At 44.0% G+C, this 24694-nt stretch overlaps 1 protein-coding gene across 2 annotated transcripts in view; it reads right to left on the bottom strand.

The window, feature by feature from the left end:
- Papss2 (3'-phosphoadenosine 5'-phosphosulfate synthase 2) overlaps positions 1-24694 on the bottom strand; it is a 71485-nt gene that overhangs the window by 13131 nt on the left and 33660 nt on the right. The window contains exons 2-8 of one of the 2 annotated variants that reach the window (XM_076919157.1): positions 18448-18562; positions 14324-14559; positions 13263-13401; positions 12630-12748; positions 12360-12473; positions 9875-9986; positions 4891-4905 (exon numbers count right to left, since the gene is read on the bottom strand). In XM_076919157.1, the coding sequence (XP_076775272.1) occupies positions 4891-4905; positions 9875-9986; positions 12360-12473; positions 12630-12748; positions 13263-13401; positions 14324-14559; positions 18448-18562 (850 nt within the window). The remainder of the gene's footprint in view (positions 1-4890; positions 4906-9874; positions 9987-12359; positions 12474-12629; positions 12749-13262; positions 13402-14323; positions 14560-18447; positions 18563-24694) is intronic. The other variant, XM_034498712.2, reaches the window with a different exon arrangement.

Raw genomic sequence — 24694 nt, 5'->3', positions numbered from 1 at the left:
TAAGCTCACGTATCTGGGAATAACAGTCTTGCTTGCTCAGCTACAGTAAAAATCTGTCTCTCAAAAACTATGGGTGTGGGGCTTGAGGAGATGGTCCGTGGTTAAGATTACTTGCTGTCCTTGCAGAGAAAAAAGATTTGGTTCCCAGCACCTACACAATAGCTCACAACCAGCTCCATCTCAGTTTCATGGGGGTCAGATGCCCCCTTCTGGCATCAATAGTCATTGCAGTCCTGTGCACTGACATACATGTATAATAAAAATAAATAAATCTTTAGAAAGAACATGATAGATGGTACAAAGCCACTTGCTAAACTTTCCTAAATGTATGCTTTCTCTAGAGAGTAAGATCTCACCTCCGCTGAGTTTCTTACTTTAACGGAAATGCAGAGAAAGCTAGCTGTTCTAATTCCTCTGCATATAACACAGAAGCTGCAACTTCATAACATGTCAACAGCCAGACAGAAGAACTGGCAGTTAACTTTCTGTACCCATGTGGTTGGGCCATGGTACCCAGACATTTGAGCAAATATTCCCGGCGTTTGTGTGGATTTTACTTTTAGATGACATTGACATTTAAATCAGCAGGTCTCATCCAATCAGTGAAAAACCTGGGGGAGAAAAAAGACCTATTTCCCCAGAAGAGGCAACTCAGGTAGCAAAATGAGCTGAAATTACATCTCTCCCTGGCCTTTCAGATTTTAAACCTGCTAGGCTCCATAATCACACGAGCCAATGAAAATGTGTGTGCACGTGCACACGCACACACTCTCGCTCTCTTCCTCTCCCTCTTTCTCCTCTGTCCCCCTTCTTCCTACCCCTCCCCCTCTTTCTCCCTCCTTCTTTCTCTCTCTTGGTTGTTTCTCTGGAGAACACTGATAAATACATATATTTTTTGAATATGAGTATTAGTTACCCTGTCTCAAAACAAAAAGATGCAGGGTGCTGCAGAGATGGTTCAACAATTAAGAGAACATCCTGCTCTGGCGTACTCTATCAGGCAGCTCACAATGCCTGTATCTCCAGCTCCAGGTAGTCAGATGCCTCTGGCTTCTGTGAGCAACTGTACTCATGTGCATATGCTCACACATAGACAAATCATTTAACATGAGTTTAAAAAATACAAATTCATAGAGGTCTCTCACTATAGACACTATAAAGGTGTCTCAAGTTTCCTCATAAGGGGAGTGTATATATATGTGTGTCTATGTGGTGTGTTTATGTATGTATGTATGTATGTATGTATGTATGTATGTATGTATGTATGTGTGCATATGTGTATGTATATGTGTATGTGTCTCTGTGTGTGTGCATATGTGTGTATATATGTGTGTGTATATTTCTGTGTTTGTGTGTGTGTGTTTCTGTCTGTCTGTCTGTTTGTTTGTTTGTTTTAGTGAAGCTACAGATTGTTAAATCTACAAGGCCTTTTCCATGCTAAGCAAGCAGGGTACCATTGAGGTACAACTCAAACAATTTTTATGTGTCATGTGAGCGAATAAGAGGCTTTAAAAATTGTGGGATTTATTTTGTTGTTGTTTTGTTTTTGAGAATGAGTTTCTTGTAGCCCAGGCTGCCTTAGAACTAACAGGCTAGGATGATTTTGAACTGCTGATAAATCTTCTTAGGTACTGGGAACAGAGGCCTGTACCACCAGGTCCAGCTAAGGGTTTGTTGTTTTAATATGAACAGTAAACAGGTGTAGTAATCATGCCTGCTCGTAAGCCCAGCATTAGGGGGTAGAGACAGGATGGATGATCAGGACTTCAGAGCATCCTGCTCTGTAATAGTGAGTTTGAGGCTAGCCTGGGCTATCTCAGACTGTCTTAAACTCCACTCCCACCCAAATAAGAATGAACATTTTGAAGAATTTTTAGATAAAATGGTTTAAAAAAATGCAATTGCTTTTTATTTTGACACTTAAAAACTGGCTCTCATTTCTTAATGATGCCAGATAATGTAAAAATTATAAGACTGCCTCCTTTTATTTCCCTTTGTATGCATGCTCAATGTTCTAACTAGACTGTCTTACAGACAAAAAAATAAGGGCCTTGGTCTCATGTGTAACACTAAACACTCAGAGTGAGATCAGGGTTCAGAAGAGAGCGGGAGGGTAGACCCAAGAGGACACCCTCCAGGAGCAGAAAGTACTTTTGCTTTATTTGTGGGTGTGAGAAAACATAAGTCAATGAAGTCCCAAAATGGCAATTGCTTCAGAATGCTTCTGACAGGTAAAGACCTGTGTTCTTCTCATGTGGGCATAAAACTCCTTAGCAGCTACAAAACCCCATTGCAGGGATACTACTTTGTCCTCACCAACTCTCTCAAGTTAGTAAGACCTAGAAGAATGTCACAGGTACCAATGGCGACTGCCAGCAACACAGACTCCGAGTCTGCCGTAAAAGCCTGCACCATACAGTAGCTGCCTGTACAGACTGCAGACTAGATAGCATGCAGGAAGAGTTTATTGTCAAAGTAACTCCGTTTCAGAGATCACTGGAAGCAGGAGCAGCCAGCCCCTTTACAGAGAACACCAAACTCAAAGTGGGGCTTTCTTGGTTTTGTTTGTTTGTTTGTTTTTCGAGACAGGGTTTCTCTGTGTAGCCCTGGCTGTCCTGGAACTCACTCTATAGGCCAGGCTGGCCTCGAATTCAGAAATCCACCTGACAGAATTCTAAATTCTAAATCCACTCTGCCTTCCAAGTGCTGGGATTAAAGGCATGCGCCACCACTGCCTGGCTAAAGTGGGGGTCTTCTTTAAAAAACAAGGTAGCATCGTGTACCTTCCCAGGTTGCTGGGGAAACACAGATGTAAAATACATATTAATAGAAGTCTGTGATGAACCACAACTAAGTCTAGCAGGAAAGGGGACGTTAACAAAGAGCAACACGTTCAGGGATGCTCCAGTCCTAAGGAGAAATCGTGCTCTCTGTGGGTGGCATACTGAGGACACCACTGAGAGAGAGAGAGACCACCATGCTCTGTTCTGATTATACAGGCTTGACTAGACGGAAGGAAAGCAAACTGCAAAGCAAAGGTCGAAGGGAATATCAGGAAGCCTAGCCCCGTCTGCAGCATGCCAGCAACATTGATGTCCCAAGGACACTTTGATTTCCAGCTGCAGACTGTGCTTAGTGAACGTCCACAGTGATGTGGAACTCTACCTCTTTTCAAGATAAAAGTCTCACCTGTGGGCTCACATGAACAGGACGACTACTAAGTAATAACACCAACTGCTCCCATATGCCCAGGACTGCAGAGCTGTGTGGGTGTGGATGTGGACGTGCTTAACATGGTTCCCTATAATCTTCCTCTACTTTTGGCTTTTTGTATGTATGTATGTATGTATGTATGTATGTATGTATGTATGTTTGTATGTTTGTGGCATTAGTGGGGATTGAACTTCATGCACTGGTGGCAAGTGTTCTACCTTATTACAGTCGTAGTCTTCTCTATATTGTTTTAAAAGACTTATTTTTAAATTATATATATCTGTGCATGGTATGGGCAGGGGAGTGCGAGTGTTCATGGTAGCCGGAGGCATTCATTGGGTTCCCTGGAGTTACAGATGGTTGTGAGATGCCCAACATGGACTCTGGGAACCCAACTCCCATCTTTTGTAAGAGCAGAACATGCTCTAAACCACTAGACCTGGTCCACAGCCTCTTCTCCACTTAAAAACAAAACTTATTTTAAAATATTATATGCATGGATGCTTTGCCTTGCATGTAAGTCTGTATACTGTGTATGTGCAGTGCTCAAGGGGGGCCAGATGAGGACGTCAGCTTCCCTGGAACTGGAGATGTAGATGGTTGTGAGCTGCCACATGGTTGCCAGGAACCAAGCCCCGGCCCTCTCTGCAAGAGCTACAAGTGCACTTAACCACTGAGCCATCTCTCCAGGTCCTCTGGTTTGTTTTTTATGCAGAAACCTGTGCTACAGTTGAGCTGTGCTGAGCATCCTTTGTGGCTTCAGACATTCCTTGAGCCTTTGACCTTTCCCTGCATGTGTCTCAGCTCCATTGAGAGTTGCCTTGGTTGGTTCATTATGCTTTCTCTCACTTTTGGAAGAGTATTGTTGTTTTAACCATAGAAAACCCAACAGATAATTTCCTGTCTAATTGAGTAATTTTCCATTTGCTTTAAACAATTGTCAGGTCTTTTCTCTTTAGCATCGTAAATCTGCTTTTTGGCTACATAGACATTTTCTTTCCAGAAAATAAAATTAAACTTTATTGTGTAATTTGGCTTTTTTAAGGAAAAAAAATAATAAAAGTGATCTCTTAGACAAATGATGTGTTTGGAATTTTACCTCATTCTGGTACAATGTAGAAATTTATAGTCCCGGTAAGTGTATATTTATTTTTAGTTTTGTAACCATCAATTATGATAGCTTGCAATTAAGTCCATGCATAATCAGACTTGCAAACAAACAAGGAATGATCGTGCACAGTCCAACCAGATACTTTTACTTTAATTTAAATCTAAAATGGATTTCTTCACTGACCATAAAGGTTTTGTAAGTGTGACAGAAAATTTTAATTTCAAATTTCTGAAACTAAAAGGGAACCAGAACTCATTAGATGATCATAAATTCAAAAGAACTAAGGAACAAAGTGTGCAATGGTAACTTAGAAACATGTTTGCTGATGTCAGCCAAACTCAACACTACAAATATAATAGTTTCATCTGATCCAGAAATCTCCTGTTGTTTGTACTTGAATAAACAGAACAATGTGGTCTGATTTTACTGTAACTGGTTGGATTATGAACTGAGCAATTCCAACTGGTTAATTTGGATTTTTAAATTATATCCTTAATAATTTTTTAAAAATTAATGTGACATGTCTAATTACAATAATTAAACTACTTGGAAATTGAAGTACATACCACGGAGGACCATGCCTAGAGAAATATAAACACAAGAAACATGTTTTCAGCTCTCCACCACGAGAATCTTGAAGTAACAACGTTAAGGAACAAATTCCTATTATGACACTTCACATATGCAACATGCACACATTTTCAGTTTCTTCTTATGCTATTTTTAAAAACAGGCACATGACACCAAATATATGGTCATACCATTTTTTTGTGCAACATTATTTAGTATACTCTAAAAACATTGTTCAACAGATTATCTGTTTGAAATAATTATAACATATGTTAGCCATGCTTTTAATTTCAGCAGTCCTGCTAAATGGTTTCCAAACAAGGCTTTGGGAGAATGTGTAGACAGGAACAACTGTAGAATGTTGAAGCCCGAGGTTTAGAGAACTTGACAGCGCGCCCAGGAAAGTAAATCCAAGTGTTGGGATCATCAGGACTTGTGTTTGAATGCAAGCTTCAGGTGAGATTTCTGCCCCTTGTAACACTTCCTACCTTATAAAGACCAAAACATCTTCATTCAGGTTAAATATGATAACCTACCTCAAACTTTAGTCCCGGGAGCTTAGCAAGCGCTGCTGGGATATCCCTGCCTTGGGAGGTCAGCTGATGAAGACTTTAAATAATGGAGTTTTCTTTATTCCAACGCCCAACAGCACGTGGGACATTTATGCTAGGAGGGCCTGTGATAACCCTGAAACTATGTTTCCAGTGAGAGAGAAAATAAGAGAAGACATTGATATGAAAAAGGAAAGCCACAAGCACGGTTGCTTTGCAGGAACTTTGGGTTTGTACTAAATAGACTGAATTGTATTTTTAGACTCAAGGGTGAAATGGGAACCTTTTAGAAAATTAAAACTAACAGAATACTTCCTAGGAGGCAGAGTGAGACTGTTGCTTGCAGATTGTAAGTAACCAAGAGATTCATAGTTTGAAGGTAGAAAGATGGAGCCATGTGGCTGTGTGGCTGTGTGGCTGTGTGGTTGTGTGGTTGTGTGGTTGTGTGGTTGTGTGGCTGTGTGGTTGTGTGGTTGTGTGGTTGTGTGGTTGTGTGCCTGTGTGGTTGTGTGGCTGTTGGCTGTGTGGCTGTGTGGCTGCTGGCTGTGTGGTTGTATGCCTGTGTGGTTGTATGTCTGTGTGGTTGTATGGCTGTTGACTGTGTGGCTGTGTGGCTGCTGGCTGTGTGGTTGTGTGGCTGTTGGCTGTGTGGCTGTTGGCTGTGTGGTTGTGTGGCTGTGTGGTTGTGTGGCTGTGTGGCTGTTGGCTGTGTGGCTGTTGGCTGTGTGGTTGTGTGGCTGTGTGGTTGTGGGGCTGTGTGGTTGTGTGGCTGTGTGGTTGTGGCTACACAAATATTTCAGTGTCAATGGTGACTCAAACCTTCATAAACTGTCAAAGATGAAGTAATTTTTATGTGAATGATATCTTGCCATGCCTTTTGAGATATATATTCATATATATATAGTCTGATATATGTGTCACTTTCTGGAGCTTAAATGTTTCTCAGTTTAAAAGCCAGCACACCAGGCATGCACTTCAAGGAGACAATGGCATGGAAAGTGTAGTGGGCTCAAGTGGCCTCCCCCAGATGCCACAGCCTGGGGAACTCAGAGTGCATTGGTTTAAAGTGGTGTGGCATGTGGCAAGAAGAAACGTCTGCCATCGGGCGGGTGCAGAGAAGCTGTCCTGTCTGCTCCACAGCTCACTCTCTTTTCAGGACCTCTCTGTCCTCAGCAGTTAGAAGAAGCCTGGTGTGTGCATGCTCAGTAAGGAGCTGTTGCTAGCTAGTGACCTTATCTGGGCTGGCTCAAGCTGATAGCCATTTCAGATGTCCAAGCCCTTCTAACCGTCTGTAGCAGGGGTTTGTTTCTGTTAATAGCTAACATGTATGGAACTTTACTACTGCATGGGGCATTTTTCTTAATCATTCAATATCTCAGGGAGGTGGATCCCCTCATTGTCACCACCATGCAGATCAGAGATCTAACGTCAGTGAGTTGACTTGTTAGGTAGGGTCACAGATGATCACTGACAGATAAATCCAGAACAGTTTAACGTCACAGTTCACACTCTTACCCACTATTACGTTCTACCTCATGCTAGGCTAAAACTAAATGAAGACACAGAGAGTCTGATATCTATGATCTCTTTGTTCAGTACAAAGAACTGAACCCATAGCCTTACCAATGCTGGGCAAGTGCACTACCACAGAGCTATGTCCCTGGCCCTGTTTCCTCCTTTTATTTTGAGGTAGGGTCTAACTAACTTGTCAAGGCTGTCTTTGAATGAGTGATCCTCCAACTTGGCTTGAATTATAGGCCTGGGCCCTCTGTTTTTTTATTTTAGTTAAAAAAAAAAAAAAGATTCTACTTTATGTGTATGAGTGTTTTGCCTGCAGATATGTGTACCATACATGTGCAGTACCCATGAAGGCCAGAAGAGGGCGTCAGATTCCCTGGAACTAGAGTTACAGATGGTTTTGAGCTGCCATGTGGGTCTAAGAAATGAGTCTTCTGGAAGTCAGTGGTCTTAACCACTGAGGCCCCTGTGCTGTCTGTTTTTATCAGTTAATTTATATAAAAGCTGAGGAGAACCATGTGAACCATGTAGATCTTTGACTCCTGGGCAATGCAAGTACAGAGGACTCCAGTTGTAGAGAAGTTTCAGAGACCCAACCAACAGAGAATTTCTTTAAGAATAAAGGTGAGTCTCAGAGAGAGTCCTAGAAATGGCCTGCATGGAGTTATGGAAGCTGCACAAACACCCAGCCTTGAACATAGTCTTTAACATAGCCAGATAGAGCCTCAGAATAGAGCGATCCATGTAGATTTTGAAAGTATTGATGTAAAGCATAGGCACCCTCCTAGGGAATCCTCATCTGAGGCTGACACAGAGGGAGTGAGTATTTTCCTATTCACGGACACTGGTGCTGAGAACTTTGGTGTCTGAATGACTGTTGAATGCAGAGATCCACACAGCAAGGAGCATATAGTTTTAGACTGGATGTGGGGACACAGGAAACACACCCTAGGGATTCCTATGAACACTTGGGTTTAGGGTTTGGAAAGAGCAGAGATTGAACAAGCAGGCAGGAGCTTGGAGCTCGGAGACTCTAGTAGTAACGGGAAAGTGATCAGGTTAAGAGGCCTTAAGGGAAACAGAAACGAAATGGAATGGAAACAATAGGAGAAGTGGAGAGCTATTGCCCAACCATCCAGAAGGATTATCTCCATCTGGAATTCTTCATCTTTTGGAGTCACAGACTCTCTTGAGGATCTAGCAAAAGCCACCACCTCAACCCAGGAACATTTCCTTTCATTCCTTTTTCAAAACAGAAGACATAAGATGCTTTTTTTCTTCCCTACAATCCAGGATCTGAGGCTAAGGACCCTTGACTTCACTGACACCAGCAGCCCTATCTGTCATTCAGGCATTTTTTTTTTTTTTTCTTTCTGGAGCAATTCTTATACAAGACACTCTTTGGAATGAATCCTCTTCTTTCAATGTGGCTTCAGCCTGGATGCTGAAGTCAACCTCTCAGATATGGCTAACTGCTGAGTTCAGTATGTCCTTGATGCAGCTGTGTTTAGCATGTGTCAAAAACAAGACATCAAGATAAATGTCGGGGACTGGAGAGATGGCTCAGTGGTTAAGAGCACCGACTGCTCTTCCAGAGGTCCTGAGTTCAAATCCCAGCAACCACATGGTGGCTCACAACCATCTGTAATGGGATCTGACACCCTGACCTGGTGTGTCTGAAGAGAGACAGTGTACTCACATATATAAAATAAATAAACAATTTAAAAAAAAAATAAATGTCGGATTTCCTTGTTTGGGTATCCTGACCTTTCATGGTCCACTGGGAAAGGACACCTGGAGAGAAGCCTGTGTAGAAGGGGTACCAGGGAGGAGTTTTGACTGTGGTCGTGGACATCGCTTATAAGCTTTAAAACCTGAGCAAGTCATTGATTCTGAGTGCATGTTCTTCTCTGAGAAGTGGGTAATTTCTAGAGATTTTACAAAAATCAAACGAAACAGTGCCTGTTACAGCAAGATAGGCTTAAGTAAAGTGTGCCTTTGTGATGGTACTTAATTTCAGAAGCAAAGGCTTCAGGTTATGGAGTGTGCTTAGTTACAGCAAAGGGATAAAGGTGTGCTCTGGTCTGTCTTAGAATTCTGCTTCTTGGCCATTCCCTAGGCAGCAGACTCAGTCCCAGAGAATCTTTCCAAGGACTGAGCATCTGATTTGGTCTTTTCTTTCTAATAGGCCCATAAAGCCTTGCCCGGGATTTTACGTTCAGTGAGACTCTAAAGAACTTCTTCCTTACCTGGCAGCTACTTCCCCCATGGTCTTGAAATAGAAAACTCTATGTCTAAGGACCTCAGGGGACTCCAGGAAGGAAATTCTTAGAGAACAGCCTGGAATTCTGAATAGCACTTGCTTCCGACCTGGACCAGATCAGTGTTTTTCCAAAGTCATTAGCCTGTGGCCTAGAAGTTACCATTACAGATCCTTGTCAGGGTTCAGAGGACAATACCATCTTCATCTGTTGTGTGAGGGTTCGAGCGCTGACAGCTCAGCAGCCACCAAGGAAAGCAGGGACAGGACCGTGATACCATGTGATGGATGCAGTGTGGAGGAAGGAAGGGTCCTCGTGAGTCAGTAAACAGGGATGGGATCTAAACTGGATGCCCCCAAATGGTGCTTCTGAATGTCAGACCCAGCAAAGAACACAGGAACTCAGAGCTGAAATGCTTTCTTGGCTTTGTGTAAAAGTTAAAGCCTTCATTTCTCAGCAACTTGGCTTTATATAATAAATCCTTTGAGAATGAAAAACAAAAATCCTAAAAACGGAAACAGACATAATAGAAGGGACACAGGGTAAACAATCGAAATACTGCTGCCCTAGGCTCTTCAACCCAGAGGCTAGTCCATGTACAAACTTGTAGCTCTCATGGGATAAGTAGTAAGAGACAAGGTAAGACATACCGTCCAGGAGAGTGTCAAAGTGTAGAGTTTGCAAGTACTCCTTCTCCCGCATAAAGCCTTTGAGGGGAGTGGCCCAGCCTTCACTCAGAATCTGTACCCACTGCAAATCCAGCTGGAAAACACAAGAAACAAGGGGGTGTGTCCATCACGGCTCAGGGTAGGTTGCCATCTCTTTTACGCACTTGGCAGGAGGATGAAGGAAACATGTCTGTGTTCTAAGTGTTCCCACATGCTCTGAACTCCTCATTCAGGAGCCAGCTATGTGTACATAAGGCTAGACTGCTCCTATAAAAGAGCAATCACATGACTCAAAATTGAGATTATTTAAATACTTTCAGCTGTAACTGTTCCCATAATGGGCAAGAGAATTAAAAATTCACTGGTATTTTTTTTTTTTTTTTTGTCACAAAATATTGGTTTTGTTGTTCTTTTTCATTAGACGCACTTACTGGTCATTTGACTGACTCGAGCAAGCCATTGACTCTAAGATAAAGGCCAATGTTATTATCATGATATAAAAACCTTTTAAGCTCTGGCCCCTGGGAGTCATGGAAGGATGCCTATCTCCTTTTGCTTCCCAATTGGGACCAATTTACCAACACTACAAGGCACTGTGTGGTCGAAACCACAAGCCCTTTCAGCTGATAGGATGATAAAGGTTATACTTCATCTTGACCACTCTCAAAGATCTATGGATTGTTTTAAAAACTTAGCCCACAGGTCACTGCTCTGAAACCTTTTCTGTCATCCATATGACTTGAAGAACCTCTCATTAGGTCCTGGAGTCCTCTGCCCCTCAGACCATCCTGTTGCTGGAACTCTCATAGCACTTAGATATGTTCACTTGTCTACTCAGAGTATGGAGGTGCTTGGGTTCATTTTAGAAATTCAAGGGTCTCCATTCATAAATCATTTGTGAGGTCCTAATTACCAAAAGTAAGTACCCTATTAACCCATCTCATTAATTCTCCAAATTTATAATGAATAAAAAATAGCAAAAGAGATGTGATGGCTTGTTATGCTTGGCCCAAGGAGTGACACAATTAGAAGGTGTGACCCTGTTGGAGTAGGGGTGTCACTGTGGGTGTGGGCTTTAAGATCCTCATCCTAGCTGCCTGGAAGTCAGTATTCTGCTAGCAGCCTTCAGATGAAGATGTAGAACTCTCAGCTCCTCCTGCACCATGCCTGCCTGGATGCTGCCATGTTCCCCACTTGATGATAATGGACGGAACCTCTGAACCTGTAAGCCAGCCCCAATTAAATGTTGTCCTTATAAGAGTTGCCTTCATCATGGCATCTGTTCACAGCAGTAAAACCCTAACTAAGACAAGAGTCTTGACCATCTTTATGCACAAGTAAGACTGATCCATAAAAATGCTATAAACAGGTCAGTATCTGGGGTTCTAGCTCACGTCTTCCAGCCAATGAAATCAATGCAACTGGCTGCTTCTGTCTTTCCTCAGGTTGGAGTCTTCCTGATGTGGGATGGGTGCAATCTGCAAAGGAAGCTTCTGGAAGACCTACTTGTTCTTGCTCGTCTTGTATCTTATAGTCTCCACACTTGGCATTGGTCTCCCATATGGCTTTGCATCTCAGATATGGGTCTCTAAGGACATATGTGAGGATGACTGCTTTATCCAAGAGGATATGTGTGCACAGGACACTTGTAGGTGTGAGCTGACTGTAGTTATAAACTTTCTCAAAAGGCTTATCTTTGACCTGTTGGTTATTCTTGCCTGTGGTGGCTGTCGTTTTACAGAGGCGGTAATCAGTTCTAGCCACAAAATTATGCTCTTCACAGTAACAACTTTTTGTCTATAGAATCATCCTACCAGGACCAGCACCCCTTCCTGAGGTGTCATGGATGTACACATATCAACAGAGTCAGCAGACACACAGCAGAAAAGCTCTTCTTGTTTTAGGTCGGTGCTTTTCCCCCTTTGTATTCTTCCACAATTGCCTAAGAAGCACTCACATTCTGGACAGACTTTCTCAGCCATTGCTAACTGAGGATCCCTGCCACCCTGCCTCTATTTCAGCATGAAGGTGTAGGGGAGCTATGTGCAAATTGTCCTCTGCAACACGGTTGCTGCTTCTTCCATCAGCTTCTCTGCCTGGCCTTCCTGCGTGAGACATTTCCTCAGAGAGGAGGTGAGGGAGTGGGGAATGTCTTCACAGCCTCACCTTTTCTCAATATATTTTATGGTCAAAGGAATTGTAGGGCCTGCAATATGGCTCAGTGGCTGAAAGTGCTTGCCACTAAGACTGATAACTTGAGTTCAATCCCCAGACATGGTGAAAAGAAGGAAACTGACTGCTACGTGTTGTCCTGACTCCACTCATGCAGTATAGTATCACACACACACACACACACACACACACACACACACACACACACACAGTAGTTTTAAAGAGGAACTGTATACTAGTTTATAATGTTAAATTCTAAGAGGCCTGAGTCTCTGACCAGTCTCTATTTTCTTACCTTGGTAATTGGTAGTGATGGGAGAGACTCTGCCTCAGCTCGGATTTGATCAATCTTGTTTTCTGGCACAAAGAGTTCATGGATGCCTTTGATGGTGGTGTGGGGTACGATGTTCTGTGGAAAATGGAGTTGGCAATAGTTACAAATGAGATTGGGAAGGGGGTGCTTTTAATAAAGGAACTCAGATTATCTTTCAACACATGCACGCGCGCACACACACACACACACACACACAAACACTGCACTCATGAGCAAGAACCACCCTCCTACCTGCTCTTGCAAAAGCTCCACCACCTGCTGCACACAGTCGCTTACTGAAGACAAGTTGGTCTTCAGCACACACTCTGGAGTTTCCGGTTTCTCATAGTCAGAGTCGATGCCTGTAAACCCTGCAGAGCATAAGGTCCAAATCATTTTTGTTCCCCAGGGAAGAATGCTGTCAACCGATGAGGCATAACATAGAATGCAATAATGTGTTAAGCTGAAAATGTGATTTATGACTAAAATGTTCAAACTTCCATCTCTGACCCCTTGCTGTAGATATGAAAGATACAGCTGTATTTTCAGTATGGAAAGCCTCACGTTAGTGATGACATCCGGCAGAAAGCAAGCCTTCTACTGCTGATTAGAATACAAAAGGAAAGGAAGGAAGACATTCAATGAGACCTATTCCTAAATCTGGATGCATGTGTCTTTCTCTGAATGTCACTCCTTCTGCCTGAGGTGACAGTTCTTCAAAGAAAATCCCGTAAGGTCATGGCCATTCTGAACACACTGAGCTTTCCAAAGTCTGTGCTTTCTACAGCCAGGACACAGAGTTCAGACAGATTTCCAAAGACAGAAGCAGAAAACTGGCAGGGTCTGGAACTGTGAGAGGTGCTGCTAGCGACCCGACCCTTGTACCTTTAATCTCTCCTGCCCGAGCTCTTTTGTAGAGTCCTTTTACGTCTCGGCTCTCACAGATATTTAAAGGCGCATCCACAAAGATCTCAAAGAACGGAAGTCCTGCTGATTCGTGGATTTTGCGGGCATTCTCACGATCCTGAAAGATCGCGTGTTTAAAAATATAAAAAGAGAGCAAGAGTGGAGGGTATGCCCATAAACCCAGCACCAGGGAAGTCGAAGCAGGGTCAAGAGATTCAAGGATAGCCTGGAAGGGGAGAACCATGCCTGAGTGAGCCCAACACTTGCTCCTGTTTGCACAAGATGCACTATGAGGGTCTTATCAGACAAAGGTGCTGACACCATGCTCTTGGGTTCTGCAGCCTCCCAAGCTGAATAAACCTTTAATCTTCATAAATCACCAGGTTTGGTATTTTGTTATAAGGGAAAATGAATTAGGATGAAATGCCCAATGAGATTCTTCATGTCAAAACTCAGAGTACACTCGAGGTTGATTCCCTTGGGGTTACAGGAGGTGTGTGTCTGACAGAGTGCTTTCAGCAAGCCCAGAGATGTCCCTTTCGAAAGCACACTGCCCGAAGACCTTCTAGAGGGAACTGCAGAACACAACTCCCCCTTAGCAGGGCTGAGCTCTTAACATAGGAAGGCCTTGCTAGAAACGTCCTGCTTTAGACCAGAGCAGGGATGCCCCGGTCTGTTCTGTCCCCTCTAAGTCCACAGAAGCCAGGGCTGGACACTGGGCAGTTCTGTTTGGGCCAGCTAAGCATTCTAAGCAGACAATTGAAATTACAGGCTGTGGGGTTCTTGCTCAACTCGTTCAACTCTGACCACATGTCCCTGGTAACTGTCACCCAACTGGGGCACTGGCTTCTGACAGGGAGACAACTCTCTCTACATAACGTTACAGTAGAGGAAATGAGAGGACCTGCGAGGAGAGGGGGAATGGATGGGAAAGTGAAAGCCTAGTGGCTCTTGGATCCCTCCTGCTCCACTGGCTGAGGGCCACAGCCCAGGGAGGACATGAGGATGCCAGCTCCTGCCCTGGGATAAAAATCTTTTACCTTTGCAAATGGAGAAATAAAGCTGGTAATGCAGACCAGGCCAGCGTCGGCGAAGAGCCTGGCCACTTCCGCAATCCGGCGGATGTTCTCTTCTCGGTCCCCGGCAGAGAATCCCAGGTTCTTGTTAAGGCCATGACGGACATTGTCCCCATCCAGGGAATAACATGGGATGGCATGAGATACAAGGTACTCTTCCAAAGCAAAGCTTATGGTTGTTTTTCCAGCACCAGAGAGACCTGTTGAGAGCAGGCGAGGCGGACTTAAGATGAAAAGTGACCAAATCAGGAGTCGTGGTGCATGCCCTGTCACCCCAGTGCTGTCGAGGTGGAGACAGGATGATGGTGAGTTTGGGGCTAGTCTCTCAATAAACCAAAGTCCTCAAAAGATGAAAAACCATAAGGTAACCTGGCACTTTTATACATAGCCAAACTCTTATGAGGATACTCTAAGCTTAAATGAAAACCATTAAAATCTAGAAAGAGTACAAAGCCCAAGTACTTGCATTTGTTTTATAGTTTGTTTTTTGTTTTTTGTTTTTTTTTTTTTTTTTTTTTTTTTTTTTTGCAACTGGGGTTTGTAAATAGGGAAACCATGTGTTGTTTTGCCTGCAAACATCTTAAAGATTAGAAAGTTGTTCACACAAATGAGACTGCTCTTGAGAAATCAAAGGTGTGGTGGCAGCCGACTTACCTCGTCTGGTAGCACTTAGAGGACACAGGGAGTGGTACCCAGAAGACTAGCAAGCCCACCTCCCTGTAGATTCCACTGGACACCCTCCAGACATTAGACCTATCTGCTGCCCTTTAGCTGTGAGAGTTTTCAAAAAGTAACTGTTAAAAACATAGAGACGGTCACTTATGCTGGCTGAGGCTGAGTGTTTCTGATCTCTTACATGCATGTGCTCTCTGAAAGACCCTTCATGTTTTATATGCGAGTAGAGTCAAGACACAGCATCTACCATAGTATAAGCATGGTTAGGCCACTATATAATTTTCTAGGTAAGGAGAATGGGGTGGGGGCAGCTCATTTAAGAGCTCAAAGTAATGTTCCAAGATGCAAGGCGACTGCCACACAACACTCAATGTGGAAATGGGAAAACTGGGAAAGAGAAAAAAAAAAAAAGAAAAAAGAAAAGCACAGAGAAGATGTACATGTGTGTATGTGTATGGACATGTGTGTAGGTGTATGTGCGCTCCAGTGCATGCATGTGCATATAGAAATGGTAACAATAAAGCTGGGACAGAGCTCAGGGGAAAGGAAACACGGAGAGGGAAGGGAAAAGGGGAGGGGAGGGAAGGGAAGGGAAGGGAAAAGGGGAGGGGAGGGAAGGGAAGGGAAAAGGGGAGGGAAAAGGGAAGGGAAAAGGGGAGGGGAGGGGAGGGAGGGGAAGGGAAGGGAAGGGAAAAGGGAAGGGAAGGGAAAAGGGAAGGGAAGGGAAGGGAAAAGGGAAGGGAAGGGAAGGGAAGGGAAAAGGGAAGGGAAAAGGGAAGGGGAGGGGAGGGGAGGGGAGGGGAGGGAAGGGAAGGGAAAAGGGAAGGGAAGGGAAGGGAAGGGAAGGGAAGGGAAAAGGGAAGGGAAAAGGGAAGGGGAGGGGAGGGGAGGGGGGAGGGAAGGGAAGGGAAAAGGGAAGGGAAGGGAAGGGAAAAGGGAAGGGGAGGGGAGGGGAGGGAAGTGAAGGGAAGGGAAAAGGGAAGGGAAGGGAAAAGGGAAGGGAAAAGGGAAGGGAAAAGGGAAGGGAAAAGGGAAGGGGAGGGGAGGGGAGGGGAGGGGAGGGGAGGGGAGGGGAGGGGAGGGGAGGGAAGGGAAGGGAAGGGAAGGGAAAAGGGAAGGGAAGGGAAAAGGGAAGGGAAGGGAAGGGAAGGGAAGGGAAGGGAAGGGAAGGGAAGGGAAAAGGGAAGGGAAAAGGGAAGGGAAGGGAAGGGAAGGGAAGGGAAGGGAAGGGAAGGGAAGGGAAGGGAAGGGAAGGGAAAAGGGAAGGGAAAAGGGAAGGGAAAAGGGAAGGGAAAAGGGAAGGGAAAAGGGAAGAGAAGGGACCTGCAAGAGGAAGTAAGTAGTCCCTAGGTTTTTAGTCTCATTTTAAAGTCACACTCTTGACTCTGACAGGGGAGCATTGAAGACATGGCCAAGGAAGGTTCTGGAAATTGTTACCAAATCACTACAGTTTCTTCTGAATAGATCTTAGTAACAGCGTCCTCTTAGAATTTATGTCAGCTGATAGGTAACGGAAAATAGGAACCTTGACTCTCTGGTATGTCCTCTTGCATCAGAATAATGAAATTAAATTTCCTTCCATTTCTCTCAGCTGTTGGAGAACAAAGGCCTCCTCTCAGTCCCCGTGTCGCTGGGCGTTGGCTATCCCCTGGGACACTCTGCTCCGGGCTGAGTGTGTTGTATTTCATTTACCTCCACCTACAACGCCCATAAGTCAGGGCCCAATATGCACTAGCTCTTTATAAACCAGGGTTTTGGGCTCAGAGATGTTAAATGACTTGTGCAAAGCCACATAGCTGAGGCGGGTGGACTGGCTTCTCAAATCTAAGCCTCTGGTTTCTTTTGGTCTACCTGGCTGATATAGAACCTCTGAAGCAGGCTTAAAAGTAAATTTGGAAAAGGTGAAGAGAAGATAAGTCAGAGGAAAGAAACCCTTTACACTTCCCCAACCTCCAACCTACCAGGTTTTTTTTTTTTTTCCACCTTTTCAAAAGAATGCACATTAGGAAACATGAACTTTATGTGAGGGTCTCAGCAGAAAAGTGAGCTTCCCTAGGAAGAGCTGGGGAAGGCAAGCAGGAGCGGGTGCAGAGCCTCGGAATACAGATGTGTCTGCTGCTAAAACTCCATCTCACAGAGGGAGCTACAGAAGCACTTCAGGTGCCCACCAGGCAAGCCTGCCGTATTGCCACTTGGGGCTCCATGGGCATTGTCTGGCTTCCTGTTAGAGGACGGATGAAGTTGTTTTGATGCAAATCCCAGCTGTGAATAAAACCAGGAAACCACCAGTACCAGGAGAAAAAAAAATCAAGAATAGCAAGAAAACAAAAAATCAACAAACAAACCTAGGTATAGACCACAGTCCTATAGTCACAGTACTGAAAGGCTAAAGCAGCTGGATTGTCAAATTTTGGGCCAGCCTGGGCTTCAGAGTGAAACCTCGGCTCACAAACCAGAAATGGTGTAAGTGAACAATGGCAACACTCAGAAAACAAGCAGGAGAAACTGCAGGCAGGTCCTCCAGCTCCACATTCCTCCTAGCTGCTCTCAGGTTAGGCCTTCTCCTGCGTGAGCAGACAATAGCTCGTGTGCCTCTCTCACAGCCCAAATAAACATGTGTTTGTTTCTGGGCCCCTCCCTTTTCTGGAAAGTCCTGTCTACGGTAATGAACCTGGGTTTCCCTTTCTAAATCCTGGCTATGTCAACTGCAGCCATCAGGTCAGGGCTCAGACCTGTGCTATCAGGGTCTTAAGGCCTAATTGCAAGTTCATTGTTAATCTCTAGTTTTGGAACTTGTAGATCAAAAAAAAAAAAAAAAAAAAAAAAAAAAAAAAAAAAAAAAACCCAAGAAAGGGGACATTCACTGGTCATCTCAGAGATAGAAAGTTGTTTCTACAGACAAAAGGCAACCAGTGGCCAAGATGAGATTTCTAGTGGTCTTTCTCACACAGATTCTTTGTTAATGGAATAGGCCTCCAGAACTGCAAGACATCAGAGAACTAGCTCTAAACATTTGTAACCTGACAGGCTGCCAAATATTCCCTGTCAAGTTAGGAAAAGCTCATTTGTGGTGGCAGGAAGTTTGCTTAAGGGGTGAACAAGAGAAGCTCCTTAGACTTGAAAGGTGTCACAATCTGCTGTCTCATCTCATGCTGCCAAAGGGTGGTGACTGACAGCTAGTGGCCTTTCTCAGCCTGTCAGACCCTAGTTCTCACGGGTAGGAGAGTGATGACCGACAGCTGGGTATCTACACAGCTCTCCACTGCACTCTTTCAAAGGTTCAAATAAACACCGAGTTCCTTAAAATCACCTCACACATCAGATTTCGATTTTACAAAAGGCTCCTTAAAAAATGTGTGTGTGGGCGCGCGCACGCATATGCATGCATGCACATGCAGTGTACATGTTGATACCTGTTAGCCACACGGTACATCCTCGGAATCCTCCCCTGGTTCCAACCACCTGTCCTCTCTTGTTCCTGCTCACATGATGGGCCTGGTAGACCACATTGGTGGATTTTTGCTGGTCCTACAAAACAAGATAAGATCGAGCATAATATTTGTTTAATAAAATGTATATGCTTTACACGGAACATAGATACTCATTTTAACTTTAAATTGCAGTGTTGCAGTATACAACAGTGTCTGTGAAACATATTTGGAAAAGTACCCTCCTCATCCCCCAGTATTTGAACTTTCTTTATTCCACTCATTTATCTATATGTACATCAGGAGAACTTTGGTTTCCCCAATGTAATTAATTTTGAAGTACTATGTGATATCGCATTAACTCATACAACACAATCTGCTACGTAAGTAATAGAGCTGTGGCTCTGGCCTTCTCCAGCTACACCTCCTTTTCTAGAACCAGAAAACAGTACCAGTTATTACTTTTTCTAGTATAGAAACAAACCCTGTCTTTGGGACAACCTCCTTTCTAACTCTTCAAAGTCTACTATTTAGATGCTGTCATAGCTCTGATCCCATGGCACTTAAAATTAGGTACCTTCTACAGGAGGCGGAGGGAAATGTCTGCTTCTGTAAATGAATGTTCCCCCCATAGTCTGTGGGCTTAAACACAGAACAACCAAATACTCCTGCAGCAAGGGGAGTTCTAGTGGAGCTGGTTCACCCATCCTGTCCCAGTGAAGCCAGGTGGCATGGTAAATGCTCAATAAAGTCAAAATCAGATGTGGTAGCTCACACCTGCTATTCTAGTACTTGGGATGCTGAGGCAGGAGAGTTTTCTGGAATTTGAGGACAGCCTGAGCTACATAATGGTTTTCAGATCATCCTGTGCTGTAGTGTATAATGTCTCACAAAGAAAAGAAAGCCAACGAACAAGGCTCCTCCCCACTCAGCCATGGGTAGAGTTTGGTCTCTAAGTACACTGGCCACCGCCTCAATAGAACTAAACTCTACGTTTTTGTCACCTTCCCAAGGTCACCATGTGACCATTGTAACCTTTCAAGACCCCAATAGAAATTAAAATGTACCAATTCACACATCATACGTCTGCATATGTGTTATGATAACACCAGCCTAGCCGGGTAACAGACTATCAGCTCTTCACCATAAATTCTGATCTGGAGGTACAATGTTTGATGAATAATAAAAGATAAGTGATCTAGCAAGCAAAGTTTGGGGGTGGACTTTGATAAAATGTAACCTGGTAAATCAACAGATTTCAGACCACCTATATATATGTCTGTGATGTCTGTCTGTCTGTCTGTCTGTCTGTCTGTCTGTCTCTCTCTCTCTCTCTGTGTGTGTGTGTGTGTGTGTGTACAAGGGTAAAGGGCAGAGATCAATGTTGAGTGTGTTCTCTCTTACTTTCTGCCTTATTTTTTGAGATAAGGTCTCCCACTGACCCTAGAGCTCAGGAGCTGGGATAAACTGAATTCTCTTGTCTTAGGCTTCTTAGCCCTGAGCTTATAGGCATGTGCTGTTACACCCAGCTTTTTATTTTTATTCTTTTATTTACTCTTTGAGAATTCCATTCATGTATGCAGTTGAATATCATATTCACCCACATTTTCCTGCTCCAAATTCCTTCAATTCCCTGAGCACATCCCCCAACTTGATATATATATATTTCATATACATACACATATATGTTATATATGTATATAAATATATATATTTCAGTTAACACTGCACATACGTACATGGGTATGGGGCCATCCACACCCACAAAGGAGAGTGATTATTTTCCTTTAGCAGCTGTCAAAAGCTCCTCAGTTAGGGGTGAGGCCTTGTGAGCCCTCCCTCCTGCCCTGCCCCCATATTGGCTGCCTTGATCTTAGGCAGGTTACCAGGGTGGCTATGAGTTCATGAGTCCAACAGCCATGCCTGGAGGACACATGTCTGTTACGGTTAAAATTTAGATTGGCATCACCCAGTCTGACTTGTTTTTAGGGTGTCACCATGTTCCCACCTAGGCAAGGCCTGAGGCCATGAGCGGCCGGAGCACCAGAACACTGTTCCTTGCACTCACGAGATGGCAGCCTGGGAGATGGCTCTGCCAATCTACCACGCTGTCTCCACAAGGCTGGGTTGAGCCCAGACCATCCCGCCATCCACGCGGTACCCGGTAGAAATGAGACTCTAATGCTTAGATTATCCAGTAGCTTTATATATTTGGTAATGCTCAAATAACAAGATGCCCACACAATTAGAGGTGTTTCCTAGTATCTAATCTTAAGATATAAGTTGTTACCCAGGACTGCTCTCGATACATGCGTGGTCCTCCATGGCTCCTACAATCTCTCCTCTCCTCTGCTTTTCCTAGCTCCTCCTTTTCCTTCTCCTCCTCCTCTTCTTACTCCTCCCAAAATATCGAGTTTAATGTAGCAGGGGAAATATACCGCTACACATGTCTCCTCCCAGTCCTCCAATATCTGTCCTCCCAGTCCCCCCAGCATGTGTCCTCCCAGTCCCCCATCATGTGTCCTCTCAGTCCCCCAGTATGTGTCCTCCCAGTCCCCCATCATGTGTCCTCCCAGTCCCCCATCATGTGTCCTCTCAGTCCCCCAGCATGTCTCTTCCCAGTCCCCCAGCATGTGTCCTCCCAGTCCCCCAGCATGTGTCCTCCCAGTCCCCCATCATGTGTCCTCTCAGTCCCCCAGCATGTGTCCTCCCAGTCCCCCAGCATGTGTCCTCCCAGTCCCCCAGCATTTCATTCTTCCTGCCTCCTTTTTGGCAGTGTTTCCCAAGCCTTGGCAAGGGGTACTCAGTTTTTCAGTGTTGGTGCTGGGGATCCAAACTTTGCCTTAAGTTTGCATGCCAAGCACTTTACCCATGAGCCACCCTCCCAGCCCCTCTATGAGCTTAATGTACATTTAGAGTGGAGAAAGCACCAATGTTTTTGAACAAGTTCCAGAGGAGTCTAGAACACTCTGGATGACGTGGGGGCAGCATTTATATGCAGAGCAAATCAAGTTACCTCTTTTCTGTGTCTCCCTTTTGTAAAATTAATGATTTTTTAATATAAGTGTAAATAGTAAACTAATCCATCAGTTGTTATTTCTTTACCCTTGCAAGTTACCACACAGAGAAACAAAGATTTATTTCAAGCTGCACCCTAATACTGGGCAGTTAAATGACTTATAATAACTCCCTAAACTAATCCAGCTATCTCCACCTCCATCTCATGATATTTGCATATTATTATTGCATATTATATTTGCAAATTGCATATTGGGCTTCAGATTTTTTTTTCTCACGGTATCTTCTTGGATCCTTTCCTTGGGCCAATCTCTTAATTCTCATGACAGATCTGAATCTCTCTCTCTCTCTCTCTCTCTCTCTCTCTCTCTCTCTCTCTCTCTCTGTGTGTGTGTGTGTGTGTCTGTCTGTCTGTGTGTCTCTCTGTCTCTGTCTCTCTCTTTCTCTCTGTAATTCTCTCTCCCTTCCTCCTGGCTGGCAGAAGCTTCCACCCTATTCTCTCTTCTCCCCAGCCACTGGGTGATCAGCATTTATTAACAAAGCAGAGACTAAATGGTAAGAAATGTTTACACAAACCTGAGCTAGGAGATTCTTGGTATAAGCATTACAAGGCTGTGTCAGATAGAAACAGGATATGAGGGAAGAGAAATCAGCATTTGAAAAACACAAGGATGACCTTTTCAAAGTACACAAAAACATTATGCCTACACCCTTTAGGAACTAGAAGTCAAAAGGGGCTAGAGGTAGAGCTGTCTGGGGGTTGACATGGGATAATGAAGTGGATGTGTTCTGTCAATACCAAAAAGCCATCCAAACATGGATGCTGCTGGCTAGTATTCAATGCAGACTCCAGCACAAGAGGCTGCAGACATTGGATTATAACCATTCACTTCAAAGACTAGAGGGAAGCAGGAGTCTCCTCAAGACCCTTGAAGTGATTGAAATGGAGGGGGTACCCCACTGGGAGCAGGCCTGCTAATGTGGCAGAGCCCACCTCTGTGGACAGTTGACAAGAACAAGCATAACAGTGGTGTCTGGGGTGGGCAACAGGAGAGTGGCCAAAGACCCAGGGTGAGAGAGGGGGTGTCAGCAGGCTAGCTACTTAAATCTTCAAAAGTGGATGTCCTAATGCCCCATCAGACAAATCTAGCCAGAACCTGGGAGGGTTTGCTATGTCTTTGCTATGTGTCTTAGTTAAGACTGTACTGCTGTGAACAGACACCATGACCAAAGGCAAGTCTTACAATGATAACATTTAATTGGAGCTGGCTTACAGGTTTAGAGTTTAGTCCGTTATCATCAAGGTGGGAGTATAGCAAAATCTAGGCAGGCATGATACAGGAGTTGCCGAGAGTTCTACATCTTCATCTGAAGGCTGCTTGTGGAAGACTCACTTCCAGGCAGTTAGGATTAAGGGTCTTAAAGCCCACACCCACCGTGATACACCTACTTCAACAGGGCCACACCTTCTAAAAGTGCCACTCCCTGGGTTGAGCATATACATACCATCACACTATGTCACTAAACTGAGATACCATGTCTAAATTATCAGGACTGGAAGGCTGTTCATGAGCACCTTCATTGATTCTTTCGGCTCCTACCTACTCTGTGCTAAGACAACCCTAGATGCTAAGTTATCAGAATCCTTGATATCAATTTGGGTAGAAAGATGAACAAAAAAAAAATGAAGTATCTCTACTTCCCTAAGGAGAGAAGAACACATTAAAAATGGTCGTTATTATTATTATCATTAATTTAATATTATAATAATTAATAATAAATAATAAAAAACCAGATACATACCCCTGATGAAAACCCAGGTCAAATAGCAGAAGGATTACAAAGTGGATCACTATTCAGATCCTAAAATGAATGGATGACTGATATGTTCAATGTGAATGGAATGAGTGGCCTTATGCCAACTCTAGGAAGTCTTATAGAAGACGACGTCTGTGTGATTCCATTAATAGGAAGTCACAAAACAAATCATCCACACTAGAACAGCACCTGCCGTGGTGACTGCAATGCTTCTGTGTTGAGAAAAGTCTTTGTATGGAAGGCACGCTCAGGGTGTGCATTTCACCATAGGGAAAATTTACTAGCTGTGTGTTTTAAAAGGCAAGGAAACAAAAAGCATGTAAGATTTCAGACAGAGGAACCCCTTCCTGGATGCTAATGTGTTTATGGAAGAGGTCTTAGCTTCTAACCACAGGACATTAGACTACAGTGTCCTGACCACCTGTGCAATGAGCCTGCAAAGTTTACTCTGTCTCTTTCTGGCGATTTTTTTTCTCAGCATGTGGGCAGAAATCCAGAATCAGCTCACATTCTGTTAATCTTCTGTGGGGACTCAGACATGATAGATCCTGATGCTGTCTCCAGAAGCTTTTCATTTAAAACCAGTTAGTTACTCATTCACTGTGTTTGTTCATTTATTTTATTAACAGTGGTAGAGCTTGAACCAAGGGCCTCACACTTGTGGGGTAAGTCCCCTCCAATTCAGCTGATACTGCCAACCCTTTTGAAAGTGGCTTTGAAGCTTGCTGTGCAGTCTGACATGGCTTAGAACTTGTTATTCCCCTTCCAAGTAGCTGGTATTACAGACATGTGCCACCATCACCTACCTGGCCTTTAGAAAAAGAGAATTAAAAACATTCTCCTTTATGTATATGTGTGCACACTTGTCTGTATTGGTACCACTTGCATGTAGTGCCCTGGAAGGCCAGAAGAAGGCGCTAGATCTCCTGGAACTTATGTAGGTGTTGGTTGAGAACGGAACCCAGAGCCTCTGCAAGAGCAGCTAGTGCTCTTAACCACAGAGCTCCTCGAGCTGTGTATTAATGGTGACTTGTATACATTTTCTTTTTTTACTATAGCAAAGTTTAAGCAAAATTATTTTCCAGTGGCCAGGTACTGAGTTCTTTTGGTTCAGCAAAACATTTTGCTTCTTTCAAGAATCAATCTTGATGTTTTACAATGGCAAGCAAATAAAATAGAGTTGATTGCTTGATGATATTTGAACTGCAGAAGGGTGGGGTGGCTGAAAGGGCTCCTTCCTCACTGGAAGCCTTGCAGTTCTGTGAAGAGCACGTGGTGTTCTGAGCTTTGGAAAAAAAATCTCTAGCTGGAAAAGGACCCTCTCTACAGTTTTGTAACACACACACACACACACACACACACACACACGATGGGAGACACACACACACACACACAC

The sequence above is a fragment of the Arvicanthis niloticus genome, chromosome 1, assembly GCF_011762505.2.
Source record: "Arvicanthis niloticus isolate mArvNil1 chromosome 1, mArvNil1.pat.X, whole genome shotgun sequence".
Taxonomy (NCBI): Eukaryota; Metazoa; Chordata; class Mammalia; order Rodentia; family Muridae; genus Arvicanthis; species Arvicanthis niloticus.
Note: the sequence above shows the minus strand (reverse complement) of the source record. Positions and strands in the feature narration are given on the sequence as shown.